This window comes from Haliotis cracherodii, unplaced genomic scaffold (genome assembly GCF_022045235.1).
Source record: "Haliotis cracherodii isolate W230 unplaced genomic scaffold, xgHalCrac1.p SCAF_18, whole genome shotgun sequence".
NCBI classification, from domain to species: Eukaryota; Metazoa; Mollusca; class Gastropoda; order Lepetellida; family Haliotidae; genus Haliotis; species Haliotis cracherodii.
In genome coordinates this window covers 20307059-20326874 of record NW_027266273.1, presented here as the reverse complement: position 1 = coordinate 20326874, position 19816 = coordinate 20307059, and the positions used below count along the sequence as shown (strand labels likewise).

Below are 19816 nucleotides of genomic sequence, written 5' to 3'. Positions count from 1 at the left end.
GAGACGTAAGTATTGGGAGTTATCTCCCTTGACGGAACGCTTGCTTCAGAAATGATAACTTCCGGAAAGAAACTCATCAAAGGGAAAACACGTAGATTTCCATGATTTGCTTATTTTTCTAGAACAATGAAGTGGTTTGAGGGAGCTATTCCTGAAGCTATCCAAGCAGCAAAAGTTGAAAACAGTATTTTTATTGTCTACATTGCAGGTAATATTTTGTTTGGTGGTAGAACTTGTCAAAATTGTTTTCAAATTGGTAGGCCATCACCAAAATGAAAGTGACAATTATGAGATCTCATTAGGGAAGCGAAAATCACAGTGTGAAATAGGATGTTAGTAGACATCTTTCGTATACAGCAAATGGTGGGTAAGACTTCCACCATTAACCCCACCTAAACTATAAAAAAATATATGCAACTAAAAGGATTGAACCACAATGCATACATTTCCCTCTTTTAGACAATTGAAAGTTTCACAAGATCGAACATATGTGTGTAAGGTTCCTGTATAACTGGAACAAACTTCAGTGTGATAGAAACCAAAATTTGACGCGATGTGCACCTCCAAACGAACAAATGTTGGTTGTAAAAGTTCCACGGGAACCTATATATGCACATGAAACCAAATCTTGTTTGCATTGAGACTCTGGGAGAGGAGATCCATACTTAGATAGAACATGACTGTGAGGGAAGAAGCCACAATAGCTTAGGATATACTGTATTCTAAGCTTTTGTGGCTTCTCCAGTATAATACTGAAGAACCCCTTGTTAAAGTATTAAAAGTAAAAATCATTTGTAGTGAGAATTATGTGTTGACTTATCAAACCAGTGAAGTTAACACCACAATAGGTAGTGTGTTGTTACTGTTGGGTGAAACAATTCAGCTACTTTATTTGCTATTTATAACCACACCATAATCAGCGGTAGACAGTAACATTTTTAGTCCACTAGCCCTGATAATTATAACATATAGCAAAACCCTTAAAAATGGCAAGTTTCCAAGGACTACAGGACCAGTGACAATTTCTAACGCTGATAATCAAACACAGCTACCTTATACGACCACTCAAAAGGGCAATGATGTGTATACGTTAATAAGTTCTATGACATTGTGATGTAATGGTGTGATGTGAGGGGGCAGTTAGTTTTTGGTTTCGGTTGAGAGAGGTGTGGCATTTTATCGAGGGCTGAACCGAATTGTGGCAATGGAATAATAAGTCAGAAGAGCCATGATCTGATCTATACACATGGACAAAGACAGATTGATTTATGAGATCCCATACCAATAAATAAATTAAGAAACATAAACAAAAATACATCAGTTTATGATATCAATAACATTTCATGTCAGACCTTGATCAGTCAGTGATATGTTTGAGGTTTGACAGGACTTTGCAGATGTTAATTACAGTCTTAGTTTGACATTATTCATCAAATGTTGAACATGTTCAGGATCTGTGATGTTTCCTTCTGTGTAGGAAGTGCAAAAATCTCTTCCTGGTGACTCTGCACTTTAGGAACCTACTCGATAATCCAGTCTGGATGAAGTTTGTCTTCCTCAGTTGTGTGGATGTGAATTGAATTGCCAGGGTTGAAGGTGTAATCAAGATTTTGTTGAAGGAGTGTAGAAGTGCCTTTGGATCTCATACACATAATATGAACTCCATTACCATGTTTACTGGGTCAAGACATTTGTTCTCATTTTAGGGTGTCTGTTCCTCTTTGGTGGAACTTCTACTATCAATACTATAAAACTGTCTAAAATAGGGATTTTTCTATAAAAATTGTGAATATCTATTATTAGATGGAAGGAAAAAGAAGAGGTATAACACAAAATTATAAGGAACTAATGTTTAATTTGTGAAAGTTCCCAAGGAAATGTTCTTTTCATGACAGAAGATCCATTATAATCAACAAATTTATCTGAATATGAATTTTGGTTGTGTCATTTCTAAATAATTATTTCTTTTTATCTCGTGTGGACATACTTGATTGGTGTAATAATTGATGGGAACATGTATGCCCAGTTTCTGCAGTTTTTTATTTGAAAATGGCAAATCTGTAAAGTAATATTCTGACCATATTTTGGGTCGGTCGGGTAGCCTAGTGGTTAAAGCGTTCGCTCGTCACACCGAAGACCCGGGTTCGATTCCCGATATGGGTACAACATGGGTACAATGTGTGAAGCCCATTTCTGGTGTCCCCCGCCGTGATATTGCTGGAATATTGCTAAAAGCGGTGTAAAACCGGACTCACTCACTCACTGACCATATTTTCTAGTGGCCTTGCTCACATGGTTTGATGCACTTCGCTTAGTAAGACCTGTTTTATTACAACATCTTGATTATTGATCAGATCGTCTTCACTGGGCGCCGCTATTTTGTTTGAAGCAATGCAAGTGATAATGATATCAGAGTTGGAATCTGCTTGGTCAATAGGAGGGACATAACTCATTTATAGGCACTGGTGTCGGTACAAGCAAGCCCTGAAATTCAAGCCGAGTTCGGCATGGGTGGAAACTGGACTTTTTCAGTCAGTTAGCTGCCTTGCTTCATAAAGATGGACCAAGCCATCACATTAGTTATAACTCTAACAGCAGGAAGTGAGAAATTTGTAGTTTTAATTTGGGACATTTTACTGACATTTGCTGCGGACTTGGGACCAAATATCGGCCTCTGAGCAGGTCTAGGTAAATCTCTGCACCTGAAACCTTCAACCTTTTCCAAAATTGTGATGTTGATTGAAGTAAAGTAAGACATATAAACATTTATTATATACTTAAGTTTTCGAAGCTAAGAAAAGAGATATTTTCATTGCAGTGAACATTACAATAGATATTTCACTGCAGTGAACATGACACTTGATATTTCACTGCTTTGAAAATAACACTCTGAAGAAACTATTCTCATACAAGAGTAACTTCCCCTCAAATTGTCCACCTTTATTGTAAGTGTCAACACAAACTGTTGGCTTCCTTTTAACATTAGTTCCACATTGACAAGGCAAAAAAATGACAGGTGACCATTTATGGCGTTAATATCGCTTCAGGCTGTTTGTTATTGTCTTGAAAATGTTTCGTTATACACCATCAATTTCTCACTTAACTCGTCAATCGAGACAGTTCGTTTTGCAAAGCACCCTTTTTGTTTCTTGACCAGCGTACATTCTTTTGCTTCCAAAAGCGGTTGGTAGTTTTCAAGTATATTTTTTGTTAAAGTTGATTTTGTATATAATCATATCTATATGTATGATACAGAATTTTCATGCCCCTAAATAATTTTTGTTACTTTCGTTAATATTTTTTAAAGAATTTTCAAACACGAAACTACTTTTTTAGTCACAAATACAAGGGGTGGTGAACCCTCCCTGTGTGTTAGGTAGGGAGAATTTATGTTTCAAGGTTTTACATTTGTAAAGAAATAATAAAATTTCCCGTAAACAACGACACAAAAAGTATATAATAAATAGGATATTCCATGTGTCTCGTGAAATATCATGTTTCTCTCATCTCGTGACGGGTGAAATATCCTCTATTTCTTCTTTAATAATAACACTTATCCAAATATTATTCTGAAGAGATTTTTATATTTCCATTTTTCTCTCAATAATCTGGACCACTGGACTTCATGGAGTAAGGGGGCACGGGTGGCCCAGTCGTCTAAGGCGCCGCGATTCGCTGTGCAGAGTTGCGTCCCTTGGGCAAGCCAGAAACCTATGATTGTGGGTTCGAATCCCGGTTTTCCCCAATTATTGCTAGATTTGTCAGCACCAAACCCATGCTCGTGTGTTTCACCGAAGTGGTAAACGTCTGAGACCTGCATCACTTCGGGCTTTCCTCCCACATTAAGCTGACACGCCGTGATATACCTGGTAACTGGAATACTGTTAAAAGCGGCGTTAAACCCAACTCACTCATGAAGTAAGGATATTTTGTTTTCAGTGACAGTTTGTAAACCATCTGATGTGCAGGTAATTGAGACACTGAGTGAACTGAGAAGTGCATATGTATTCTATCGAGGAGTTTATGATTTCTTTTGTTGAAGCATGAAGCTGTGGTATGTTATGTCAACATGGTGAAGGTGTTGAAAACTTGTTGCAGGTGAAGATGACTTGTCCAAACAGATGAATGCAACATGGGAGGATGCACAAGTTACTGAATTGTGTGAAGAAGAAGGTTGTGTTGCTGTCAAGATCAAAGCCAACAGGTTTGGTCATGTTGATCATTTTAAATGTTTATACACCCTATTACTCCATTGTAAAATCACAAGATTTCACAAAAATACTTTTTGTTATCATATGTAAAGTAATTAAAATCCTTTCTCATTTTAAGAAGAAAAGAAGACATTATTTTTACATGGAGATGTTTTATTTTTTCTGCATTTTCTATTTATTATGTATTTGTCAATGTTGACTACTGATTGATTTAAACATATTTTTTCATTGAATCTGGATTGGTAGTCGGACATTAGTTTATACCTTTTGGAATGAAGCATGTATTAATGAACTGATTTCAATGTTACTAGTTTTTGTAAAATTAGCATTACCATTCAAAATTGTTAACATCAACTACCTCAGAGTAGAAGAATGAATTGTTTTCTTATACAGTGTCATTATAAATGGGACAGGAGTAGAAATAGTGTGTGATATAGTTTCATGCATATAACTGTTAATTTATTTCTGCTTTTCAGTGATGAGTGTGGCTTTTTCTCACAGATATGTATCCTTCTTTTTCAAAATGTTATAGATTTTTTTGCTGACATTTTGTTGATCATCAGATCATGGCTTAGCCGTGTTAACCATGTTAAAACGTAGCTGTGCAATGAGTCATTAGTCTAAAGGTAATGAAAATAAATGAAAACTCTCTCCTTGTCTTGCATGATTAAATATGGGCAAGTAGTGTCACACAAGGCTAACATGCTGGGGCCTATGTTACCTGTCTTGATAACAGGTCTACATATTATGTAGGTAGACAAGGACAGTCAAACAGATCGATGACTGTTGGACCAGATATGTACCTGAAGGAGACGCTGTTTAAGTGTTTGCTCAATGTTCCCAAGTCCCATGTTTGATTCTTGCACACTTTCTCATCAAGACTAGATTAGACAACATCAGCAAATGTTGGATTTTTAAAGTGCAAAACATTCACATTTTACAAATAAAATCTGTGTCACTAAGGAACAGTACCTGCATAAGCCAGTGTATTCAGAGCCACAGAGTTACTTCCCTTGACCAACACCAGACCCTGTTGTAGTTGTTCCATCAACATTTTTCATTGGTGCTAATGGCGTTCCGCTGGAGGTCACGGGGGGTTACCTGGGAGGAACAGAGTTCTTGGACAAGGTCAAGTCAGTCGTACAGGTATGCACACAACAGTATCATTTTTCATTTCATGTTGTGAACCACTCTCTTTGGGTCAATGACCCAAAGTATAATACTAAAACATTGGAGTTGAGTCATCGACCCAAAGTATAATACCAAAACATTGGGACCCGTGAAAATCCGGGGTAGAATAGGTCTTCAGCAACCAGTGCTTGCGGTAAAAGGTGACAGTGCTTATCGTAAAAGGCGACTAACGGGATCAGGTGGTCAGGCTTGCTGCCTTGGTTGATGCATGTCATCGATCCCAATTACATGGGTCAATGCTCATGATGTCAATCACTGGATTGTCTGGTCAAGACTCTTTATTTACAGACCGCCGTCATATAGCTGGAATATTGCTGAGCGCAGTGTTAGACAACAAACAAACAAACAAACAAACCAAAACATTGGGATCCAGGAACGTATTTAAGTGCATGAAATTATTGTTTCAAATTTATGATTGCATGAGTCATCTCTCTCTGTGACTTTTCACTGCTTAATAAGTGCACAGTTAGAACTGGGAACTAGATGCCATTAATGGTATATCTTGTATGTACATTGTCACTTTAGACTCAATTATCCTCCGTTTGCGGTATTAGATTGTTCCTGGTGAAGAACTGCTATGAGTAGATACAATTTCAAATTGAAATTTGATATGTAAATGCCAAGAAAGCACCTCCAAAGAGTTTTCAATTGTGAATCAGACACATCTTGTCAAGTGTCCACCAACTCAGACAACACCAACTCAAGTCCCTAAATCAGAACCCAGCCGGTCAGAGCCTGCAGCAGCAGCAGCTTCAGCAGCACAGGTGACAGAGCCTGCAGCAGCGTCGACCTCTGTGTCCGGGGAGGGGGATGACGTCACTGAGACTCAGGCCAAGATACCAAAGCTTGACCATGACAGTAAAGTGGATAAGTAAGAACAAGAATCTTTATCAAAAATAACCTTCAGCTGATGTGTGATTTAATTATCCTTTGGACTTTGCGAGTCAGTTTAAGCAGGTGACATTTTGTTTAATGTTAAACCCAGGATGGTTGAGAAATTCCTTTCCTTCATCCCCAAAATGCTATGTGTGGCATGGAGGAGTTAGCATGATAACTGATGCAGGCAGACTTGAGAATCGGCCTTACACCATGTACATGACAACAATCATAACCATCATGTGCTTTGTGAAACAAGCAACATACATTAGAGACCATGGAGACAGACTGTCTAATTCGTCCAAATTTAAGTTAGGTAACAAATGAAATAATGTTCACAGGGTGTCTACCATAATCACTGTTTCAATGAAGACCCCCAATAATACTGCAGTATTGCCATCCATTGATTTGTGGTCTCTTGCAGAGCCAAGCAGGTAATTGAGCAGAAAAGGTTGGAGAAGAGAAAGCAAGAGGAAGAGGTAAGCACAGTTTTGTTTATGAACAGATGTTGCTTCCCACTGTGTAACTCTAAACATATAACTAGTATGATGATCAATAACTGTACTTAATTTATTTTGTTTTATTATTCTCACAAATAACGCTTGTAGAGACATTTTTGTGCAACATGCAGAAATCCATGGTCCACTGACAGACCGTCACGCTTACGAGTGACCTCCTCTCATGTGGTCGGGAGAGCCGTCTCACGTACACGTTACGTCTTCTACTGCTAAACTAGGCATATTGTGATCCCGCTATGCTACAAGAGGGTCTGGTATTTTTGTAACACTAAGCTATGCATATTGTGATCCCACCTATGCTACAAGAGGGCCTGGTGTAACACTAGGCTAGGCACATTACCATCCCACCTGTGCTACAAGAGGGTCATGTATTGGTGTAACACTAGGCTAGGCACATTACCATCCCACCTGTCCTACAAGAGGGTCTGGTATTAGTGTAACACTAGGCTAGGCACATTGCCATCCCACCTATGCTACAAGAGGGTCTGGTATTAGTGTAACACTAGGCTAGGCACATTGCCATCCCACCTGTGCTGCAAGAGGGCCTGGTGTAACACTAGGCTAGGCACATTGCCATCCCACCTGTGCTACAAGAGGGTCTGGTGTAACACTAGGCTAGGCACATTGCCATCCCACCTGTGCTACAAGAGGGTCTGGTATTAGTGTAACACTAGGCTAGGCACATTGCCATCCCACCTGTGCTGCAAGAGGGCCTGGTGTAACACTAAGCTAGGCACATTGCCATCCCACCTGTGCTACAAGAGGGTCTGGTGTAACACTAGGCTAGGCACATTGCCATCCCACCTGTGCTGCAAGAGGGCCTGGTGTAACACTAGGCTAGGCACATTGCCATCCCACCTGTGCTGCAAGAGGGTCTGGTGTTGGTGTAACACTAGGCTAAGCACATTGCCATCCCACCTGTGCTACAAGAGGGCCTGGTGTAACACTAGGCTAGGCACATTACCATCCCACCTGTGCTGCAAGAGGGCCTGGTGTAACACTAGGCTAGGCACATTGCCATCCCACCTGTGCTGCAAGAGGGTCTGGTGTTGGTGTAACACTAGGCTAAGCACATTGCCATCCCACCTGTGCTACAAGAGGGCCTGGTGTAACACTAGGCTAGGCACATTGCCATCCCACCTGTGCTGCAAGAGGGTCTGGTGTTGTCGTAACACTAGGCTAGGCACATTGCCATCCCACCTGTGCTACAAGAGGGCCTGGTGTAACACTAAGCTAGGCACATTGCCATCCCACCTGTGCTGCAAGAGGGTCTGGTGTTGGTGTAACACTAGGCTAGGCACATTGCTATCCCACCTGTGCTACAAGAGGGCCTGGTGTAACACTAGGCTAGGCACATTGCCATCCCACCTGTGCTGCAAGAGGGTCTGGTGTTGGTGTAACACTAGGCTAGGCACATTGCCATCCCACCTGTGCTACAAGAGGGCCTGGTGTAACACTAAGCTAGGCACATTGCCATCCCACCTATGCTACAAGAGGGTCTGGTGTTGGTGTAACACTAGGCTAGGCACATTGCCATCCCACCTGTGCTACAAGAGGGCCTGGTGTAACACTAGGCTAGGCACATTGCCATCCCACCTGTGCTACAAGAGGGCCTGGTGTAACACTAGGCTAGGCACATTGCCATCCCACCTCTGCTGCAAGAGGGTCTGGTGTAACACTAGGCTAGGCACATTGCCATCCCACCTATGCTGCAAGAGGGTCTGGTGTTGGTGTAACACTAGGCTAGGCACATTGCCATCCCACCTATGCTGCAAGAGGGTCTGATGTAACACTAGGCTAGGCACATTGCCATCCCACCTCTGCTACAAGAGGGCCTGGTGTAACACTAGGCTAGGCACATTGCCATCCCACCTATGCTGCAAGAGTGTCTGGTGTTGGTGTAACACTAGGCTAGGCACATTGCCATCCCACCTCTGCTACAAGAGGGCCTAGTGTAACACTAGGCTAGGCACATTGCCATCCCACCTGTGCTGCAAGAGGGTCTGGTGTTGGTGTAACACTAGGCTAGGCACATTGCCATCCCACCTCTGCTACAAGAGGGCCTGGTGTAACACTAGGCTAGGCACATTGCCATCCCACCTGTGCTGCAAGAGGGTCTGGTGTAACACTAGGCTAGGCACATTGCCATCCCATCTCTGCTACAAGACCGCCTGGTGTAACACTAGGCTAGGCACATTGCCATCCCACCTCTGCTACAAGAGGGTCTGGTGTAACACTAGGCTAGGCACATTGCCATCCCACCTGTGCTACAAGAGGGTCTGGTGTTGGTGTAACACTAGGCTAGGCACATTGCCATCCCACCTGTGCTGCAAGAGGGTCTGGTGTTGGTGTAACACTAGGCTAGGCACATTGCTATCCCACCTGTGCTACAAGAGGGCCTGGTGTAACACTAGGCTAGGCACATTGCCATCCCACCTGTGCTGCAAGAGGGTCTGGTGTTGGTGTAACACTAGGCTAGGCACATTGCCATCCCACCTGTGCTACAAGAGGGCCTGGTGTAACACTAGGCTAGGCACATTGCCATCCCACCTGTGCTGCAAGAGGGTCTGGTGTTGGTGTAACACTAGGCTAGGCACATTGCTATCCCACCTGTGCTACAAGAGGGCCTGGTGTAACACTAGGCTAGGCACATTGCCATCCCACCTGTGCTGCAAGAGGGTCTGGTGTTGGTGTAACACTAGGCTAGGCACATTGCCATCCCACCTATGCTACAAGAGGGCCTGGTGTAACACTAAGCTAGGCACATTGCCATCCCACCTATGCTGCAAGAGGGTCTGGTGTTGGTGTAACACTAGGCTAGGCACATTGCCATCCCACCTGTGCTACAAGAGGGCCTGGTGTAACACTAAGCTAGGCACATTGCCATCCCACCTATGCTGCAAGAGGGTCTGGTGTTGGTGTAACACTAGGCTAGGCACATTGCCATCCCACCTGTGCTACAAGAGGGTCTGGTGTAACACTAGGCTAGGCACATTGCCATCCCACCTCTGCTACAAGAGGGTCTGGTGTAACACTAGGCTAGGCACATTGCCATCCCACCTATGCTGCAAGAGGGTCTGGTATTGGTGTAACACTAGGCTAGGCACATTGCCATCCCACCTGTGCTGCAAGAGGGTCTGATGTAACACTAGGCTAGGCACATTGCCATCCCACCTCTGCTACAAGAGGGCCTGGTGTAACACTAGGCTAGGCACATTGCCATCCCACCTATGCTGCAAGAGTGTCTGGTGTTGGAGTAACACTAGGCTAGGCACATTGCCATCCCACCTCTGCTACAAGAGGGCCTGGTGTAACACTAGGCTAGGCACATTGCCATCCCACCTGTGCTGCAAGAGGGTCTGGTGTTGGTGTAACGCTAGGCTAGGCACATTGCCATCCCACCTATGCTGCAAGAGGGCCTGGTGTAACACTAGGCTAGGCACATTGCCATCCCACCTATGCTACAAGAGGGTCTGGTATTAGTGTAACACTAGGCTAGGCACATTGCCATCCCACCTATGCTACAAGAGGGCCTGGTGTAACACTAGGCTAGGCACATTGCCATCCCACCTGTGCTGCAAGAGGGTCTGGTGTAACACTAGGCTAGGCACATTGCCATCCCATCTCTGCTACAAGAGGGCCTGGTGTAACACTAGGCTAGGCACATTGCCATCCCACCTCTGCTACAAGAGGGTCTGGTGTAACACTAGGCTAGGCACATTGCCATCCCACCTGTGCTACAAGAGGGTCTGGTGTAACACTAGGCTAGGCACATTGCCATCCCACCTATGCTACAAGAGGGCCTGATGTAACACTAGGCTAGGCACATTGCCATCCCACCTATGCTACAAGAGGGTCTGGTATTAGTGTAACACTAGGCTAGGCACATTGCCATCCCACCTCTGCTACAAGAGGGCCTGGTGTAACACTAGGCTAGGCACATTGCCATCCCACCTATGCTACAAGAGGGTCTGGTATTAGTGTAACACTAGGCTAGGCACATTGCCATCCCACCTATGCTACAAGAGGGTCTGGTATTAGTGTAACACTAGGCTAAACACATTGCCATCCCACCTGTGCTACAAGAGGGCCTGGTGTAACACTAGGCTAGGCACATTGCCATCCCACCTGTGCTACAAGAGGGTCTGGTGTAACACTAGGCTAGGCACATTGCCATCCCACCTGTGCTACAAGAGGGTCTGGTATTAGTGTAACACTAGGCTAGGCACATTGCCATCCCACCTATGCTACAAGAGGGCCTGGTGTAACACTAGGCTAGGCACATTGCCATCCCACCTGTGCTACAAGAGGGTCTGGTGTAACACTAGGCTAGGCACATTGCCATCCCACCTATGCTACAAGAGGGCCTGGTGTAACACTAGGCTAGGCACATTGCCATCCCACCTGTGCTACAAGAGGGTCTGGTGTAACACTAGGCTAGGCACATTGCCATCCCACCTATGCTACAAGAGGGCCTGGTGTAACACTAGGCTAGGCACATTACCATCCCACCTGTGCTGCAAGAGGGTCTGGTATTAGTGTAACACTAGGCTAGGCACATTGCCATCCCACCTATGCTACAAGAGGGCCTGGTGTAACACTAGGCTAGGCACATTGCCATCCCACCTATGCTACAAGAGGGCCTGGTGTAACACTAAGCTAGGCATATTGTGATCCCACCTATGCTACAAGAGGGCCTGGTGTAACACTAGGCTAGGCACATTGCCATCCCACCTGTGCTACAAGAGGGTCTTGTATTGGTGTAACACTAAGCTAGGCACATTGCCATCCCACCTATGCTACAAGAGGGTCTGGTATTTCAGGAGGTCAAGAGGAAGGAGATGGAGCGGATCAAGTTGGGGCAGGAGGTGCAGAAGTTGAAACAGTTCCAGCAGGACCGGGAGCTAAAGGAAACAGCCCAACAACTGAAGAAGGACAGGGAGGACGACAAGAAGGCTCGGGAGCGGATTAAGGAGCAGATCGCCAGAGACAGGTAGAATAAGTGATTAGTGAATCAGCAATATTCTAGTGTGTCATGGTGGATTTTAAATATTCGAATCTGGGTGAGGCTGGTCATAGTTAATGGCATGAGCAATGAAATGTTTCTTGTCGTCTGACACATCATCCCATTGTTAACAACTGATCCTCATTGTGATCTTATGACAAGTATGCTTTTCTTATCTGTTATCTCGTCCCGGGTTAGAATTCGTCTTTGGCAACACATGCTTGTTGTAACAGGATAGTGATAGGGATAATGGGACAGGGTGGTCAGGCTCGAGAACTTGGTGGATGCATGCCATTGTATCACAATTGTGTAAAATCTGTTCCCCCTCGTAATACCCAAGAGGGGCAAGTGAGAGGAAGAGTAGCTACTATGTAACCGATGCAGGCCATGGTTGTTTGTGATATACTAATGATCAGCAATGAGTTGTGAGAAAAAAATCAGTTTAATATTTTGGCCAATTTTGATATTTGAAGATACTGAGAATTTGTAAAATGAGTGTTGATAATTGTTTAGAAAGTTTATCTCTAGGGAGTAATCAGTGCAATTATCCTCTGATTTGAATTAATGAAGATTTCTTTTCCTTGCACCAAGTAAACATGTTAACAGTACAGCCAATTATCCTTTTTATTACCTACGAGGGATTCGGAATTCATAAAAATCATGTGCCCGAGGGTCATATTACATCACAAGACAACGGTTTATTTTTCTGTCATCCTGACAGCATTGTTGAAGTCATTTGAATCTTATTGTAATGTGAGGTCTAAATGATGTCACACTAGAAACAACGTCATAGATGGAGATTGTTGACATCATTCGACAAATTGTGGTTCAGCTGCTGTTGCGACTTGCAGCACGACAATTCGTCTCTGTATGTAGACATCATCTTCGGTAATGAATAGAACATTATATTTATGTTCATGTCATACCATGTTTCCGACGCTTGTGCCAAAGTTCCGAACTTTAGACTTTCATGTCATAAACATAGTATGACATGAACACTTATATAATTATAATGTTTTTATTTGAAGTTTACACGATATACGGCTTTTCCATTGGACGAGAGGTCGGTCACAAGACCCTGAAATTGATGTTCATAAGTGTATGAACGACACAATTTGACGTTCATACGTTTTTCACGAGACCGTGTTCTTGAAATGACGTAAACACTGACGGACTACTTCCACATTCCTGGGGAAACCCCTGGGAATTCCCTAGCACGAAAACATACATAAGCGTTCTTTCTGATCATTTAGAACCTTTATTCTTGGTCTCAGCGTTTCAGTATACTTTGAGAAATGTCAGAGAGCGTGACTGCATGATTGTTCACGAATATCCTCGCTACGGCCCATCCTAATGAACAAACGAAGAAATGCACATCTAAACTATCGTAGTATCGACTCGATCCGTGCCTAGGCTAACATTGACCGTCTCCAGCAATCTATGAATTTACCTTTGTGTCTGTTTTACTCATCTTTATTCAACTTTCAATGATCGGCCAGTTGATCAATGATGACTAACACATATAACCGCCAAAGGTTCATCAACAACTTCGGAAATCTCTCCCGTCACGTTAATCGTGTCGGCCATTTTGACGTCTTGTACTTGATGTAAATGTATTACGACGCACTGTCACTGGGACTGACTTACTGAGGCAGTTCTTTACAGACCTTTCTCATCTAATGAGGATATGATTCGAACACATGTGCTGCGTAAGATGTTTCTGGAGAGCAAGTTGTGCACCCATACGCCAATGTCACCTCTCTTTTTGAGGAACTATTTTACTCCGCAATATAGCTGGTTGTTGTATGGCTGTCAGTATAAACATGAAGTCACACGTACTAAATAAAATTGTGTTTAGATCTTGACCTACATCCTTTAAGGTAAGAAATTGTGATAAAAAATTATAAGAATTGACCTTCACTTTGTGTGAGTTCATTGGAGTATGAACCTTCATAGAGTGAGGGCCAAACATTGTACAGTTTGGCCCTCACTCTATGAAGGTTCATACTCCAATGAACTCACACAAAGTGAAGGTCAAATCTTAAATAATATCCTCTATATACAAGAACACTTGTAAGTATTTCAAGGATTCTCTTGTGATTGTGTACCTGTGCCGTGATTCAGGGCGGAGAGAGCAGCACGCTTCAACAAGGAGAAAGCAGATAGGGAGAAGACCCAAGAGGAGGCAAAACGAGCCAAGCTAATGGCTCAGCAACAAGCTGCAGCAAAGGCAGAGGCTGAGAGGAGGTAACGCTTCCCTCGTCAGACACATTCGGAGATGAGTTTATGAATGTCTTCAGAAAGAACACTATGGTTCTCATGTGCCTAATGTGCCTCCTGAAATTCAAATCTATGAAATAATCTGTATGACTGTGTTTCTGTCTTGAGAATGCCATTTTCTGTGAACTGACCTAGTAAACATAATGAGTTTTTGTTGTGCATAACTTGCCTTCCAATCAATGCATAAATAGATGTTAAGTTGTATGATGTGCTCAATATGTTTAATCTTCTGAGCTGATGCTGATCTTATTTCCAGTGAGACCGCAAGAATACAGTTCCGGTTACCTGACGGTTCGTCTGTCACCCAGCAGTTCCCGTCTCGAAACACCCTGCAAGAAGCCTACAACTTTGTGTCACAAGTATGTTATCTGAACCTTTATGTGTGGAATATCATGGAGTATCCATTGTTGATTCCAAGCCTTATTTAGTTCTTGTTTAGCTGTTAACGAAACAATTTGTTTACTTTTTCAGCATGTTGGAGGTGAAGTTACCCTTTCAACTACGTTTCCTAGACGGACATTCTCCGATGCAGACATGTCGCTGACATTTGCCGATCTGCAGCTGGCTCCTTCGTCTGTCGTCATGGTTATTCCAGTAAGTAGTGTAACGTCTTTTAATAAAGTGACTGGGCCGCTTGCATGTCATGTGACTGGGTTGCTTGCGTGTCATGTGACTTGGCTGCTTGCATATCATATGAATGGACTGCTTGGGTGTAATGTGACTTGAATTCTTGCATGTCATGTGACTGTGCTGCTTGTGTGTCATGTGACTGGGCTGCTTGTGTGTCATATGACTGGGCTGCTTGTGTGTCATGTGACTGGGCTTCTTGTGTGTCATGTGACTGGGCTTCGTGTGTGTCATGTGACTGGGCTTCTTGTGTGTCATGTGACTGGGCTGCTTGTGTGTCATGTGACTGGGCTGCTTGTGTGTCAAGTCACTTGAATTCTTGCGTGTCATGTGACTGGGCTGCTTGCGTGTCATATAACTGGGCTTCTTGCATGTCATGTGACTGGGCTGTTTGTGTATCATGTGACTTGAATTCTTGCGTGGCATGTGACTGGACTGCTTACGTGTCATGTGACTGGGCTGCTCGCGTGTCATGTGACTGGGCTGCTTGTGTCATGTCACTTGAATTCTTGCGTGTCATGTGACTGGGCTGCTTGTGTGTCATGTCACTTGGATTCTTGCATGTCATGTGACTGGACTGCTTATGTGTCGTGTGACTGGGCTGCTTGCGTGTCATGTGACTGGGCTGCTTGCGTGTCACAAGACTGGGCTTCTTGTGTGTCATATGACTTAAATTCTTTTGTGTCATGTGACTGGGCTGCTTCCATGTTGTGACTGGGCTTCTTGCGTGTCATATGACTGTGCTGCTTGTGTGTCATGTGACTGGGCTGCTTGTGTGTCATGTGACTGGGCTGCTTGCGTGTCATGTGACTGGGCTTCTTGCGTGTCATATGACTGGGCTGCTTGTGTGTCATATGACTGGGCTGCTTGTGTGTCATGTGACTGGGCTTCTTGTGTGTCATGTGACTGGGCTTGTGTGTCATGTGACTGGGCTGCTTGTGTGTCATGTGACTGGGCTGCTTGTGTGTCATGTGACTGGGCTGCTTGTGTGTCATGCGACTGGGCTTCTTGTGTGTCATGTGACTGGGCTTCTTGTGTGTCATGTGACTGGGCTGCTTGTGTGTCATATGACTAGACTGCTTGCATGTAATGTGACTAGGCTGAAACCCTGATGATGTGGAATTGTTACTCATGTTTCGATCACTAGTTTGCCTAGTCCAGATGTGAAGGATGCTATGGTGTAGTTGGAACCTCACTCACTCACTCACTCACTCACTCACTCACTCACTCACTCACTGATGTTTCCAGGGCACCAAGTCTGCGGCGCAGCCAAGCGGAGGAGGGGGAGGCGCTGTCTCAAGCGGTGGCATACTACAGATGATCCTCGCCCCTTTCCTATTCCTGTTGAACATCTTGCGGTCCTTCTTCTCATCATCATCCTCACCCACACCCCCTCCGAGCACCTCCACCCAGAGAGACAGAGCTGCAGGGGGTGACAGAAGAACAGGGTGGGTATTGCAACAGCCAAGTGTTCCTTCAGAGGGAGCATGTTTTGTTAACGTTACACTTAAGTCTGACAAGTCTAGGGCCACAAACACCTGCACATGTGAAGATTCTGGTTAGAACAGGTCTTCAGGAACCCATGCTTGCTGTTAAATGTGACTATGCTTGTCGTAAGAGGCGACTAACGGGATAGTGAGGTAAGGCTCGCTGACTTGGTTGGTGCATGTCATGGTATCCCAATTGCGTAGATCAATGCTTATGATGTCAATTGTGATTTTTCACCAATAAGGTCCATTATCTCAGGGTAACTCACATCTTTTGGATGTTGATGTTTGAAGTCAGCATGTTACATGGCTGATGTTTTATTGCAGAGCGTATCCAAGGCGGGGAGCAGGTGGCGGAACAGCCAGTGGAGGCGTGAGTCGTAACGAGGGTAAAGTTCACCGCTTCAGGAACGCCGATGATGATGACGATGACAGAGCAACCTATAACGGGAACTCTACACAGCAGATGTAGACTGTGATACTACTCCCCTGTGTGCTGGACCCTGTTTACCGCTGCACAACAAGCTGTGTGATTGTGAATTGACATATTGCTGCCCTTGATGCTGTTCACCCGAAAACTGTCGCACACCTTACAGGACGCATCTCTCATCATGTATATAGAATGTGGTTCTAGGTGCATAGGAAGGCTGGAGAAATATATGTGGATTTTTAAAGATTTCTATTTCTGTTCTCTGTAAATGCTCATACAGAGGAATTTGTAAACATTCAATTATATACATTTCTGGGTGTGAAATAAGTTCCATCAATAAATGAAGGCAATCTCATTGAAATGAGATCAGGAGGAATTTGTAAACATTCAATTATATACATTTCTGGCTGTGAAGTAAGTTTCATCAACAAGTGAAGGAAATCTCATTGAAATCAGAACAGGAGGAATTTGTAAACATTCAATTATATACATTTCTGGGTGTGAAATAAGTTTCATCAATAAGTGAAGGAAATCTCATTGAAATCAGGAATCTAATCTGATTTCAGTGAGATTGTAAATGAAGGGTGTGTCTCTTTGCTGGTACCGGATTTCCTGATCAAAAGCTTGTTGCGGAGGTGCTTCCCTTCTTTTCTGTTACCGTGATTACTGGCGGGAGGAGAGTCAATGTCTCAAAGGAGACAGGGCTATTGGTGAAACACCATTGTAAGGTTCTTACTGAGTCAGGTGTCTGCAGCTTTGGTGAGGTAGTGGGATTCTCATTTAGTCAGCAGCTCTGTTAATTTACTCTAGTGGTTCCTTGGAATTTCAGGATTGGTGACACATCATCGTTTACCATGGTAAATATGTACACAATGAATGTAGGGATTTATGGCCTCATTCAGAGTCGTTAACAACAGACTTTCAAAGTCCCCTGAACTACCCCCGACAGTGGGGTATTAAAACTGATATGAGCTGATAGACAGAACTCGGTGGAACCTGAATTCAGTTGAAAATGTTCTTGTATTTCTGTGAATTTTGAGCATAGTTGGGAATAGTTTAATAATGCTTCTTCTCGCTTACAATGCTGATGATGTAACTTTTTCAAGCACAGGCTTACTCTCCCCAACATTTGCAGTACTATGTGGCTTGCATCCTTGTTATTCTATTAGGAAATAGATTTAAGAATCTTTATCTGATGTAGTTTGTTTTAAAATCCTTTACACTATTATGAAATTTAAAAAGTAGTTGTGCCACATATTTTTGCCCTAGATCATTGCTATTTATGGAAAAAGTCTTAAGGTGACTGTTGTTTCATCTTAACCTTCTCATTGTTGCCTCTTGCATTTCTACTATTGTTGACTGTCAGAGGCGACAGTGTCACATTGATACTATTGTCTTGATCTTCTGTGACATACACTGAACAAGAGATTCTCCTTGTTGATATTTGTGATGTTAAGGATTGTAAATAATACATTGTTACTGGTCGTACGAATATTTCCTTGCTTGATTTTGTTGCATTGATTATGCCATTTGACATGTAAAATGATTTTGAACTGTCATTTTAAATTATTACCTGAACTTTGATGTAAAAATTGTAAAATAAAATGTTGAATATTTTGAATATTTTAACTCTTTGTGAACTTGAGATCATTGGTTGAGAAATGGGGTGAAAAGCTGAATGTTCTCCAGCATCAGTTATCCTCACGAAACCTTCTTGAGCGCATTTGTCTTTCTGATGAAATTGGACATCATAAGAGAATCCATGTATTAATGTTTGTGTAATGGCACTGTTCAAGAACCAAATTCAGCTTCATTTTGCCTGTGTCTTCACTTGACCGCCTTTGTGGTCGGGTGGATAGAGCGTCTTCCCCGAGAGTGTAATGTTGGTGGTTCGATCCCTGGTCGCATCATACGAAAAGATGTTAAAAGATGGTACTTGTTGTTACCCTGCCTTGAGCTCTGTACTAGGGGTTATGAAACAAGGACTGTCGGCTTGGAGGCAGTATACTGTGTCTGAATGGGATATCGATGTTATACTGCGACGTGGTATCTCAGTGGGCTAGCCCTATAAAACTGGCATTAATGCGGACTAGTACAAGCAGCCACATACGTGCATGCAGGTTATTATTTAATAATCTTGAATGTCACATTAAGCCCCTTTTCACCTCACCTGTCTTTTCTTAAAACACTCTACACTTTAGCCATTTATTAAGCTCAATGTCTCCTTTAAGAGACCAAAGTCGACTTGGTGTCCTCAGGTTACAATAATGAGGCAGCACTTTGTCCTTGACCTCTAGGTTGCCATATGCTGGTCCTGATCCCTTCCACTCAGCATAATACCCGTGAAGATCTGGGCAGAGAATAGGCAATCAGCGACCCATGCTTGTCGTAAGAGGCAGCCCTATCCACCTCAGGCTTTCCTCACACATTAAGCTGACATGCAGTGATACAACTGGGATACTGTTAAAAGTGGCATTTAACCCAACTATCTCATTTTCTCTCCGTTGCCCTTTGAGCATTTGATGGATTGTATCAATAGTATCCTCATTTCAACAGTCTTGTTGGTCTCTGACATTGTTGACAATACAACTTTACTGAGCTTATTACGTGGCTGCAAGGATGCTGTTAACATCACTCCTATATGTACACTGTAATCGAATATATGGAAAATTTGGAACAGAATTTACACCTGCAAATACTGATATATTTTCCCCAAACCATGAAGTGAGATAATGATCTTACTGTATGTACCGTACAAAACCAGCAACACGTATCTGTATCCCCATCTAACATGTATGCCATCTGAAGTTTATTGAGAAAACTGTATGTGACATGCTGGATTTCCTCTGTGAAAGTAGGAATCCCCATGGCACCAGATGTGCTCACTTCGTTGTTGACCCGTTTCCATACTCCTTTGCAAATTTTCCACATCTTTGATTACAGTGTATATATATAGTTCCGTTTTGGAAGTGAAGTAAGAGTGATATGAAGAGGAACTATGCTTGGATTGGCGTAATCAAAGCAAGAGAATTTCGCCAAGAAGTTTAACGGTCAAATAGCGGAGTCCCTTCCACTGAATTACCCAACTCAACTTGAAATCAAATGAACCAGATATATGCATAAAGATTCAGTGGCAAAATACTCTCTTCATGACTGAATGACAACAGTGATGGATTGTAAACAAGATTTGT

The 19816-nt window shown here is 43.2% G+C and overlaps 1 protein-coding gene across 1 annotated transcript; it reads left to right on the top strand.

The window, feature by feature from the left end:
- Nucleotides 1-60: 60 nt before the first annotated feature.
- Nucleotides 61-18203, top strand: LOC139465865 (UBX domain-containing protein 4-like). The gene is made up of 12 exons (XM_071247822.1): nucleotides 61-208; nucleotides 4099-4204; nucleotides 4688-4716; nucleotides 5239-5357; nucleotides 6062-6273; nucleotides 6703-6757; nucleotides 11620-11789; nucleotides 13926-14048; nucleotides 14338-14440; nucleotides 14553-14675; nucleotides 15957-16156; nucleotides 16523-18203. The coding sequence occupies exons 1-12, from the start codon at nucleotides 127-129 to the stop codon at nucleotides 16665-16667; spliced, it is 1467 nt and encodes a 488-aa protein (XP_071103923.1). The 5' UTR covers nucleotides 61-126; the 3' UTR covers nucleotides 16668-18203.
- Nucleotides 18204-19816: the final 1613 nt, after the last annotated feature.